The 12,500-nt window shown below is 37.5% G+C and overlaps 2 protein-coding genes across 5 annotated transcripts in view; one reads left to right on the forward strand and one right to left on the reverse strand.

Moving 5' to 3' along the window:
- LOC138012694 (mitogen-activated protein kinase kinase kinase 20-like) overlaps positions 1–11,094 on the reverse strand; it is a 39,115-nt gene extending 28,021 nt beyond the window's left edge. The window contains exons 1-6 of one of the 2 annotated variants that reach the window (XM_068859547.1): positions 10,811–11,094; positions 8,952–9,039; positions 6,793–6,885; positions 4,926–4,991; positions 4,700–4,728; positions 3,056–3,139 (exon numbers count right to left, since the gene is read on the reverse strand). In XM_068859547.1, the coding sequence (XP_068715648.1) occupies positions 3,056–3,139; positions 4,700–4,728; positions 4,926–4,991; positions 6,793–6,885; positions 8,952–9,039; positions 10,811–10,954 (504 nt within the window). In that variant the 5' untranslated portion in view covers positions 10,955–11,094. Of the gene's footprint in view, positions 1–3,055; positions 3,140–3,286; positions 3,505–4,699; positions 4,729–4,925; positions 4,992–6,792; positions 6,886–8,951; positions 9,040–10,810 lie in introns of those variants that run through there. The other variant, XM_068859548.1, reaches the window with a different exon arrangement.
- A 79-nt stretch (positions 11,095–11,173) lies between these two features.
- Positions 11,174–12,500, forward strand: part of LOC138012693 (breast cancer type 1 susceptibility protein homolog) — a 28,441-nt gene continuing 27,114 nt past the window's right edge. Inside the window, exons 1-4 of one of the 3 annotated variants that reach the window (XM_068859546.1) lie at positions 11,174–11,364; positions 11,547–11,626; positions 11,742–11,795; positions 12,434–12,500. The exon at positions 12,434–12,500 is cut by the window's right edge and continues 23 nt beyond it. In XM_068859546.1, the coding sequence (XP_068715647.1) occupies positions 11,556–11,626; positions 11,742–11,795; positions 12,434–12,500 (192 nt within the window). In that variant the 5' untranslated portion in view covers positions 11,174–11,364; positions 11,547–11,555. The other 2 variants (XM_068859545.1, XM_068859544.1) reach the window with 2 other exon arrangements.

The following is a 12,500-nucleotide window of genomic DNA, read 5'->3' on the forward strand; positions in this document are numbered from 1 at the left end:
TTTTTCCGTACTCTGGTCTTTGCATCTATCTCTTGCAGTAAATTCTTACAAAGTTAATCTGTAGAAGGCGTGTAATAAATTAGGGGCAGGGAATTGCTGCCTGCAGCACCCCTTCAGCCCTGTGCTGAAGCCCCGTCAGGGAGGGGGCATGTTGTTCTACTGCTGAACTGGGTCAACTTGGCCCCAGGACATTATGCCAGCCACCATGCCTGCCTTGCAGCACAGGCATGAGGCACCCCTCGGTGAAGTGACATGTGCCGAGGCCCCTTATCCGGTCTCTCCAGTTGGTGGTTTCATCCGAGCCTTGCCAGCATATTCCCTGCCTAATTATAACTTGGCCCACATGTTGTGTTCTGTGTCGTTTACTCGCGAGCAATAACATTAATTGCCTCAAGGCCATAAAACCTTTGCCGTTATATTAGTTGCCAAACAGTACTTATATTATTGTAGACAAAAAAGTTCTTTACCTTCAATTAGAGTGTTAGACTCCAAAATTAAAATGATTTATCAACTTGAAACAATTATAGCCAAATCTAATAATAAAATGTCAGCTCACAATATAAAATGGAGCAAATACAAAGTACAATAATGTGCAATGGTACCACTGCTGTACGTAACTATATGGGAGAAAAAACTGTTTACAATGTTAAAAAGATGATGAATAGGTGTGTATGTGTAAGTGAGTGTAGTAGGGTAGTAAGTGAGAGTAGTGTGTAGTAAAATTGTATGTAAAACTGGAAATCAATAAATATCATTAAAATACAAAAATAAAATAAAATAAAACCTTTGCCGTTGCGAGCAAAATACCGGAAGGGATACATGTACATGCCAGCATAATTATTTGCACCTCTGTCTCAAGAATAAATAGAAAGGGGTTATTTTTTGAAAAGGAAAGTGAACAAACTTGGAAATTTTTTTATGATAATTTTTAGATAATGTAACAAGAAATGTCTGAGCTCCTTTAAAATTAACAGTCACAATGAATGAGTGAAACTGTGCATGTTGTAATAATAATAATAATAATAATAATAATAATAATAATAATAATGATAATTATAATAATTTATATAGCATTTTACAAGTTTCAATGCTTTACAGAAGTAAAAAATAATCATAATGATACTCATTTAAATGTTAAAATAAAGAAATACAAAAAAAAAATTAAAAACAGGGTATTACAAATTTATCAAAATATTTACTGTATGGAAAAGATAAGTTTTAAGAGAAGCTTTAAAAGAGTTAACTGAGTTCTGAATATTTAGTTGCAAGGCATTCCAGAGTCTATGGGCTGCTACACTAAAGGCCCTATCACCATAATGTTTAGAGTTAGTTCTAGGTACAATTAGCAAGTTCTTATCAGCGGAACAAAGTTTGCGCGTTGGTTTGTATTTTGTTAAAATTTCAGATACTGTAATAATTAGTCTGGAGCCTGATTATTTAATGCTTTATATGTACTAAGTGGAATTTTAAAATCAATTTGGGCTCTGATTGCAGGCCTTCTGATAGGGTGCGATTAAAAAATGCAAATTATGCGATTTTTTCAGGGCAGATTGTGCGATTAGAAAGGCCAATTATGCGATAAATAATGTAAATTATGCGATTTTTTTCTCAGCAATTTTAAGCTTGTTTTATACGGTTTCAGGTTAAGAAAAACACTTTTTTGCTGCCCTAAAGACATTTTGAACACAAAGGAACAGTAAATATGTATCTCGATCGACATTAGTTGGGATAAATAAAAGTTGAAAAGTTGAAAGGACACAGCTAACATGCCAAATGAATGATCAAGGTGCTCGTCAACCGCGAACTTCCGAAGATGGTCAATCACAATAGGGCCATACCCCCATTTATACGAGAGAAAATAAGCCGCGGCTTCCTCAGCTGGCCGCGGCTTACAGAAGACTCGAATGTTCACCCCATATAAATGGTACAAAATCTGATCTACGTTCACGTCTTTTTCAAGCCGCGGCTTATATTGACCTGGGAATATATATTCGTATAAATAGTTCCTTTTGCGTATTTTGTACACCGTGGCCAGAGTAAGCCGCGGCTTATTTTCTCTCGGATAAAAGGCCCTAATATTGCACGACGAGAAAAACATCAGTCCATCGTCCACGTGGAGCGTACCTGTGAGGTACTTTCTTGCTCGATTGTGAGCTGTCAGATCGGGCGAAATGTGGGAAGCGTTTTCACAACAAACTTATCCATGAGTAAGTTTTTATCAGTTTTCAACGAAAGAAAGTACATTTTGCCGAAAAACTTACAACTTCGCTTATTTTTCACAAATCTCTTCTATAAGAGAAGGCAACTGTGTCATTTCAGTGGTGTGTATATAAGGGCGTGTTTGTGTTGCACCAATAGAAGGAGACTCGTACCAGGTCCCCGACATGAAAAATAAAGCCTTGAACTTCGAATGTTTACGAAATCGAAGGTGACAAAGGTTTTTTTAGCCTTTTTCCAAGATAAATCATCTTAAAAATGGCGTATTTATGCAGGAATTTCTAAAAAACGTCTTGATTTATGTTTCATTTTATGAATTTTGTGCGTCCTTTTGTGAATTATGCGATTTTTCGTGAATTGTGCGATCGGATGCGATTTGAGGTCGATTGTGCGAAATCGCACCATCGCGTAATATCAGAAGGCCTGTGATTGGCAGCCAGTGAAGCATTTGTAGTGCAGGTGTGATGTGCTCCTGTTTCTTTGCACCTGCTACAAGCCTGGCTGCAGCATTTTGCATGCGCTGTTATTTTGTTTATCTCTTTATCGGGCAGCCCTGTGAGAACACCATTACACGAGTCTAATTTGAATGATGGCTAGTGAAATCAGACCTGCTACTAGCCACTAGGCTAGTGAGCTAAAAAGTTAGTCCTCAAGCCCTGATTACAGTGAAAACTTGTAGAGATTTCAGGTAAACATTCCCTTCGGAATCCACTCTGCACCACAGTAGTTGCTGACCAGAGGATTATTTCACCTTTAAGTTAATAAATTATTAACAACTAGAAAAAATTAATGTTCATAATAATTAATGGAAAGTCATCAGATCTAGCTGTGAGCATACCTCAGGTGCCATCCATGGATATGTTCCTACCATCGACATCTTAGTTGTGTTGGTGTGGAATCTTGATGTACCAAAATCGCAAATCTAAAACAAAATTATGTGTAATTCAAGGATTATGGAAACTGTTAGATGATGATGAGGATAACTGCAGTTACATGTTCAATCATCATCATCATCATAAACGTTATCAATAACAATAATTTCTTCAATAATCATAATCATCACTATTACCGGTAATACTCATAACGATGATGATGTACCTAAACCAATAATTTCGACATTGATGATCGATTGGTTTTAAATTAAATTTATTTGACACAATTCATGTTCGCACTGAAAATTAATTAACCCATTGACTCCCAGGGGTTCCCCATTGACGAGTAAAGTCATCTGGCGTTTATAGACAGAGTAAGATGTAGTACTAAGTCTGGCCGGTTTAGGCCGGTTTGGACGTCAAAGGGTTAATGGGGACATGTTCACAAAACTTTACAGGTTTGACTAATTTTTAATCCTTTGACTCCCAAACCAGCCTGAACCAGCCAGACTTACAGTATACATGTAGTACTACATCTTACTCTGTCTAATGCCAGACAATTTTACTTGTCAATGGGAAACCCCTGGGAGTCAATGGGTTAAGGCACAAAGTAGAGACTGGGAGAAAAACTCTTAAAGTTTGTTACATGTACACGTACTGTAGTTTAATATTATTGCTCAACGATATAATTTTTTTATACATAATAAAATAATAAAACTTACTATATCACTTTACTACCAACAGTACCAATGCATAGATTAATTTTGTACTACATTATATACAGGTCCTAGTGCCATTAGCACTGGGTATGAAATTCTACGCATACATGTAAAGTATAAACAAATTTTATTACATGTATTATACACGTAGGTACATGTAGGAAAAGTCTGCTTACGAGCCAAGTGGCCCATTAGGCCAGAGCTTATCCCAGTTTCTGTAGCATGAAACAACAAGGAGTATTTCTACTCCCCCATGGATTGGATGCTAGTCCAACCCAGGGCTACCCCCAGCATTACATGTAAATTTGCCAGTACCAATATTATTTATACACCTGGGTGGAGAGAGGCACCATGAGAGTAAAGTGTCTTGCCTAAGAACACAACACAATGTCCCCGGCCAGGGCCCGGAGTCGAGCGCACTAAACATGAGGCCACCGCACCTCCCACAGGTAGTTACGGTTACCATGCGATTATTTACATTTCTGGCAAGAAAGGCTTGTGGCATGACCTGGTTTATTCTCAGAAATCAAGCTTCAGGTGAGAGAGGGCCTCATTTCTTGATCTCCTCCAAAGTTTCAACAGAGATAATAGTCAGATCAGATCAGAACTACATGTACAGGACCTGGTTGTTCAAAAGCTGATTAACGCTTCTCCCAGATTAAAAATTAACCAAGAAGTTCATTTCTCAACTCCCAAATGCTGTTCAACGGTGATATTCGGATTTACATTAGAAGAAGTCAATCTTGAAAAACAAAAATAAGCAAAAGAAACTTTCACCAAAAAGTAGAAAACATGAAACAAAAGTTTACGCCAATCCTGGATTAAGTTATTCACTCGGCTTTCGAACAACTGGGCCCAGAATGTTACTGAAATTTAATTGTTTTTACTTACTTTTATGCACAAGTTTGAACAAATTACCACTGTAAATGTAATGGAAACAAAAGAACAAACCAGTTAAACCAAATGCAATGAACTGCAGACATTGACAACCAACACAGTACAGAGTAGCTACATGTAACTAAACAGAACTCATTGCTCACTTTATTGGATTTGATTGACTCCTTTAATACGTGTACTACAAAAAAATCTCAGAGGACCAAGTCAATCACAAACTTACCATTTTTTGACTTCAAGTCTCTGTGGATAACCTTGACTGGAGCTTCATTATGTAGATAATTAATAGCTTTAACACAAAAATGAAAAGAAAAAATAAAATGGTCTCAAACTACAGTTGTCTGTGTACTGCAATGAAAAATGTAAAATTATAGCAGCTGGTAATTGTCACCATGTGATGGAGGAATACTGGTTGAGCTCTTTGACTTGTTACACCTGTACAACCTTCTAACAGTACAGTACAGTACAGTACAGTACAGTACAAAAAACTTAAGGCATCATTACTGGCCCTCCTTTGATACACTTTTCAAAAAAAAGGATGGGACGGTTCCCATCAGGTCAAAAAACCGCCTCTTCCTTTAATTATTTTGTTTCCTACATGTACGAGTTTTTACATATTAATCTGTTTTAGTATAAATACACAGGTGATTATACAAAATCACGTGCTCTCATTGGCTTTCTATCTCGGATTATCAGCCAATAATCACCTTGACGGACAAAATGGCTGCCAGCAGTCGTTTTGCCACTGTAAGTGAAGATGATTTCGCGTTGAAATGTTTTTTCTTATCTTTTTTTCAAATTATCACCTGTGTATTTATACTAAAACAACTATTCACCTCAGGCTCATCGGTGAATATTCACCTCGACGAACAGTCACCGATAATCACTTCACCTTCGGTGAATAATTGTTAATTCACTGAAATGCAGGACAGTGAACTGGGAATAGTTGCGCATGCACCTTTTGATTGAAGTGATGTCAGATTTCCACTGAAAAAGCTTACAATGTACTTCAAAGAACCACCCCTGCAACCTTTTGTGGGACTCTAGCTTGACTACACTGTGAAAGAGCTTCCTTAGCAACCTTTGTTTTTCTGTTACTCTAGTTACAAGAGCCACCCTGCCCCTTAAGTCAAACTTTCAGGAGTCAATTGCTTAATAAGGTACAGGTACAATGTACCTCCACCCTGCTGGCAGAGCCTCTCTAAAACTGAAAATTGTGTCAAGTCTTTTAAGTTGCCACAGCCCAAGTTTCTGGGACCAATCACTCTCAGACTGATCAAACCGGTTTAGGCAGCGCACACATCATATATGTTAATGTATTTTTGACAAGGCAAAGGTCAAAATCAAGCCTTCGGTACAAAAATCAAAATGGCGTCTAGGAGTGCGATCGAGACTTGGCCTGAGTTTGAAAATGCCTCCAAGCAATGGCTTGTGCATACTCAACAAAGAGGTTACACGATTTCTGCAGAGTCCTTTCTTTTTCATCAAGTTAAGAAAGGCTTTGATGTACAATTGTACCTCCAACCAGTTTCAACAACTTTGTCTGTCTTATATGACCCTACTTTATTTTACCACACAAGTGCCCAATTGCAACTGGGCACTTGCCCTTGGAAGCATGGGCTCCAGACAGGTGATGCGTGACTGTTGTGAACTTCAAGATATATACAATGTTATTAATCTGTAACAGACATTTTTTGACAATTTTGCAAGAGTTTCACCTTACCCTGCTAATCACTTTCTAAATGTAGCAATAAAAAGGTGGAATATATGCATTCAAAGACAAGTATTTTTTAAGTGATCCCCTACAGTGTATGCATTAATTAATGATGTCAAAAACGTCCTAACTGACACTACAGGAGTGGCCAATATACATGTACATGTACTGTATAGTACTTCTGTCATTGCTTTAGTCTTCATTGGAATCTCTCACCACTGTTCAAAAGCAGTGTTATTACGCTGTAAATGGTACTTTTGCAGCTACTTTCAGAGCAAACATGACTGTCACGGTGTATGATTCAAAACACCAGCCAATTACTTTAATTTTAATTTTTAACACCACAATTCTTTTTTTAAATGTAATTTGTGCTTACCAAGTGCTACGTCTGTAGACCATTTAAGAATCTGGTCAAAATTAAGCTTGTTTTTTGCCAAATAATCAAACAAACATCCTTGAGCAGCATATTCTGAAAAAAAGCATAATTTATTAATAATTATGTTCAGTTCATTTAAAAGCCACACATTCAATTAAGTCTGTTTTAATGTTCCAGACACAAAAATGTGCCAGCATGCATTCCCTTAATGAGCTACTGGAAGCCCAAGTGGGATAAAAAATGTAGGTACCGTATTATATAATAAATTAATAATTATTTGTTTCCATGGAAAAAAAATTAATAATAAAAAATTATACAATGTACAAAGGAAGAAAAGGGGTCTCTCAACAAAATTTCAGCCCCTTTAACACAATGGCTTATGGACATGTTGCTTCAGATCTAGAACTTGCCTCTTATTATAAGACGCCTCAGGATATGTGAATCAAACATTCATTTGCTTCAGGGAACAGAAATACATGTACATGTACAATGGACATACATGTACTATTATTATTAAGCTACATTAAATATTTAAAATACTGTAGCAGTTGTGTGTGATTGAAAAGTCATAATTAGACAAGACAATTAAGGTAGAGTTAAGGGAGACTTGAGTGAAGGAAAGGTGTTTGGCAATGGTGTGCAGAGATTATGGGAAGGTCTACGATATGGTACCTGGATTGTTGAAATGTTGGATACAGTGAAGGCAGCTGACAATGTGAAGGGTTGTTGTGTGGTATACGTTTATGATTGATTGTGTTGACATCAAATGGGGAAGTGTTGGGTACAGTGGGGATCAAATGTGGAATATTCCAGAAAGGTGGGGGGGGGGGGGCACCTTGTCTCTCCTGGTGTTTGTTGTCGTGATGATCGCTCTCACCAAGGAGAGTATCAGGTACAAGCTTGGGAAGGATCAGAGTCTGATCAACCATTAATATTTTTAAGCCCCCTTATGCAAGAAGGGGGCTTATCCAAATTTCACGTTATGGCTATTTTCACCGTCCTGGCCGTGAACTTGTAAAAAAAATGGAATGTGAGCGAAATGTCCCTTTCACGCTATAAAAAAGGTCACAGTCACCATGAAAATATTGTTTACTTTTCTGTTTTATATTGTAGTTTCGGGAAAACAAAAGAAAATGAAATAACAAGAAAAATATTGTAGATACTAAAACTTTGAACATTACCTGACACCCTTCCAAATCGATGCACAATAAGACAAGCGTTTCTTATTCCGTTTCTCTGCTAAAAAGCATGCAACTTCAGTTTGCCGGAATGGGTTTTAAATGTTGAATATTTGTAAAAGAATCTCCATGGTAGTTGGAACAATAACAGAAATCAAAATGTCACACACTTTCTGTTATATAAAGAATTAGATAACCAGTTTATGGGATCAGTAAAAAATTACATTCCCTCCCTTACATAAGAAACAGACACGCTTGGCACCACGGAGTCTGGCTATGTGGGCATAGCCAAAAATCACACTCTTTGCGAATAGTTTTCATTTGCTTGCACCAAAGACTATATTTAAAAGTGACCGGAATAATAGCTCGCAAGCTCTATTGGAAAAGACTAGGTTATGGTGAAATTGCGACATAATGAGTCATGTAGTATTATTTACCTTTGGTTTTGAAATGGTTTACACCGTTTAGATAAAAAGTTAGTTCATCATCCTGGCACAGTACGATTTAGCTGACATCATGCAGGTGTATCAATTTCACTCTGAGAGACCTCTTGCGAAAAGTTGAAAAGTGCAGCCAAGCATTTATATATTAAGAATATTGACCATTTAAGTCTAGTAAAGTTTACAGTGCGTCTCAAAGTATACATTGGGAGCAATGATTGAAATTTTAGTGACGGTGTGAGGAATGACAGCAGCTGAATCACAGAAAGTGGGATACTGCACGATCAGTTGAATGTCTTTGTTACATCGAAAAAAAAAATACATGGCACGGCAAGAGAAAGGCACTTAAAAAGCGTTACTTAAGTCACCAATAATTACAAACATCAATACTTGGACAATTTCGGTAAACATTTCCACAATATATATATGTTGTGGTTTAATTTGATTTTTGGTTTAAATTTTCTCAAACCGGTTTATTTCTTTCAAACCAGTTCAATTATTGAAGTGGGGTGCAGGGATGGTGCACAACTTCAACACTTACCTGTTACAAGGCAGAAGTTTGGCTTGGAGTTCACGGCACCAAAAAACTTAATTATGTGCTTGTGACTTAGCACACTCAATACACTGGCCTGTAAGATGAATGTAAGATAGTAACACTGTAAATAGAGGATACACTATTACAGAGTACTGTGGCAAGAAGATATGAATTTTCTGGTTGAGTGGCAAGAATAATTATATCTCACCCCTGAGATTAAATATTTTTGTCCTTGCCACGACAGCATAAAATTCATACATGTATCTCGAGCTAATTAACATGTCATTTTCTTTTTATTATTATGGACAATAATTGTTTATATACATCTACATGGTAGAAAAGAAGGCTTTATTAGTACAAATACTGGAGAGGCGGCCGGCAGAGTCTTCTCTCCTCTTCCCTGACTTATCTAGGAAGATTGAAAGAGACTCTGTTTGCAGGATAGAGAAAGAGGGGCACCATAAGTATTATCCCATGCACAAAGAATACAGCCGTAGGTATGGATAAATAAGAGAATAACTTGTTGACAAGTACATGTAAGCTTCTATACACTGCATTTATCACTCTTTTTTGTAACAGGATAAAAGCTGCAGAGACTGTTTTTAAAACCGTGTAACGCATAATTATGCCTTAATAGTTCAAACTCTGTGGGACGTTATTATCATAATAGTTATGATTGAATTAAAAAATAAATAGATAAAAGGAGAAGCTGTGTTCCTCCTTCTCTAGTTTCACAAGCGTTGCAGGAGTGGGGGGAGGAGTAACATAATCATCATTACCCTCAGTTGCTCATGCCCCTCTCCTAGGAATGCATAAACTATATTTCCTGCGGCTCTCCCCTTTTTATGTCACTGACCCTCAGGGACTCATTAACGTGAAAATGCAAACGTTTTCAGGCCTTCGTCGTGTTTTTAGAATATGTTGCAGAATATGTGAGGCAGCGAGGCATATATTAAGAAGGAAAACATTACCTGAAAGCTAACGGTTGTAAATAAGTGTTTTGTCTCTCGCTCTATTTCTCTCAGGTTAACATTGATTTTCATTGAAAATTTCTCTTCTTCTCCTTCCTTGTCTTCTCTCGAGGATTTCTCCGTTTAAACTTATTAAATTTCGTCGCCTCTTCTCTAGTTTCACAAGCCTTGCAGGGGTGGGGGAAGGAGTAATCATCATTACCCTCAGTTGCCCATGCCCCTCTCCTGGGCATGCGAATAATTATTCCCTGCAGCTCCCCCCTTTTTACTCATTTAATTAAGCTTAAAGATCCCACACACTATTGAGGCCCTGACGGGGGGGGGGGGGGGGGGGGGGGGGGGAAGGGGGCCTCCCGTGTCGCTTGTCTGAATTTTAAAATCACTCGTGTGTGGGTTTAATCGGCTCATTCTCGGCCTTGACGTCACTGTTGGAATTTTGCTGGGCAGGGATGTCTTTTGTCAGAATATCATTTTATGTCCGGTCGCTACTTTTTGGGCCAATTTGTTATTTGTCGGAATTTACACTGTCAGGGCCTCACTATAGATAAGAGCAGGGCACGGAGTTCCCATGGCCTGAACATTTCCCGAATTAGCGCCACAAGACGCTAGAACGCCTAGATACGTAAATAACTATTGTGACTGATTGATAGTGACGGTATATAGGATCAACACTACTCTGATTTTTCGCCACTAGATGCGGATTGACCCTTGAAGTCCCAAATTTAAATTCCGGGATATAGTAGCCTCTAAAGTTTCACAAGGGAAAACCGTTGTAGCTTTCTGGAGAGAAGAATCGTGTAACGATGCATATGGTGACAGTGTGTTGATCGCACATGTTTATATACAAGTATGAACTGTAACCCTTCAATTCATGATTAATTCAATTCAACTTGCCTCGTCTCCTAGGCTCAGTAATTTCTTCACCGCAACTTCTTTGTCTTGCGATCTCCACCTTGCTCTATAAACAGAACCAAACGCTCCCCCGCCACATTTTTCAAAGAATTCAAGATCGCCGAAATCTATTGTAACGATCGACATAATTTCGATACGATAAATGTTTACATGATGGCACTAGTGAGGCAAGCAGTACAAGTATTTTCTGATGTTCATGTCTGCCTCCTTTTCAAAGCGAGTCTACGTGCGAAGTTTTTTACGTTCGCCTTCTGTCACGTGTATTTTGTATCACTACTGGAAACACTGTACAAAATATGTATGTAATGATATAATGTGGTCAGCGCACAAATCGTCTACCGCATGCGGACTACTAAACCTGCGCTAACAAATCGCGTTAACGATTTGTCCATCTTCATCGATACCACAGCGATACTACTTTCCGATTTTACAGATTTTGTCGTTTCCCGGAAAGCGCAAGCTCCAAATAAACCGATGAAATACGTACCTCATAGGTGCCAAAGAGTAAGCCGTCTCCTGCAAATCATTTTTACGAGGTATTGAGATTACAAATATTTCTCGCCTCAAATCGATATTCTATGGAAATAAACATATCGATATTTCATATTTCATATCATTTTTGGCGGTAAGTTCAAAATGGCGCGCTGTGTCTCGAATATTACTTTCCTCTTTGTCTAAAGCTTTCGGTTGTTTTCTTGCTGTTCTTATGAAAAACAAGGTACAAATTATGCCAGTGAAGGTTCAAGATGTGTTGGAAGCCCTTCAGCAAATGCAAAAGAGTCTTGAATGCTCTATATGGTAAGATGATGAAAATACTGTTTAGATGCTGGAAACGCACTTCATCGGTCAAAGTCCTCAAGCAACGAATGAACCAGTGTTTGTGTGTGGTTTTAATCTTCGCTCTTTGTTTTAGTCTTGAGCTGTTAAAGGATCCTCACTCGACTAAGTGTAATCATCAGTTTTGTGGGTAAGTTTCGTGGCCTTATCGTAGCAATTGGCGAAACCTGTAGCTTAATTTGATTTATAATTTGATTAACTCCGTAATTTCCTTATAAAGGAGGTGTAAACAGAGTTTTACAGCATTGTCTCCCGGTTTGGACTTAAAGTTATGATATATCAGCTTAAGTTTTTAAAATAAAACTAATAAATTTGATCTCATCACAGTCATTTTTCTTGTTTTTTATTAAGTTATTCTCCAATCTGGGTGTGATCCCTGAATCAACACAAAACAAAAAACAAAAATTATGTCTTCAAAATATTTGTCTTGTTATAGAAGCAATTCCTTTTTCCCAACAGTGTTTCTTAAGTAAGTAACCTGTAAATAAAGACATTTCAAGGAATTGTATTTTATGCATTTGTTTAGTCCAGGCTACATAAAATTTCTAAAAGTATACACACCATCTAATTTCTATGACAGTAGTATATGCATGTATAGCAAGTGAATTAATTACGACATAATATTTATCATAGTACATTGCTCAGCAGAACTTTTGAAGAGTTTCAATTTCTGTACAGTGTAGTTTGCATTTCTTTCCCCTGCATTGTCATTAAATCTTGAGACAATAAAATTGCTTTATGGAAATTTGACATTTTTTCCCATTACAGTAAGTGCATCAAGCAAGTTCTTGAAAAAAGCAGCAAGAAATCAAAGAATAAGTGGTATTGTCCTCTG

Source organism: Montipora foliosa, chromosome 8 (genome assembly GCF_036669935.1).
Source record: "Montipora foliosa isolate CH-2021 chromosome 8, ASM3666993v2, whole genome shotgun sequence".
NCBI lineage: Eukaryota > Metazoa > Cnidaria > Anthozoa > Scleractinia > Acroporidae > Montipora > Montipora foliosa.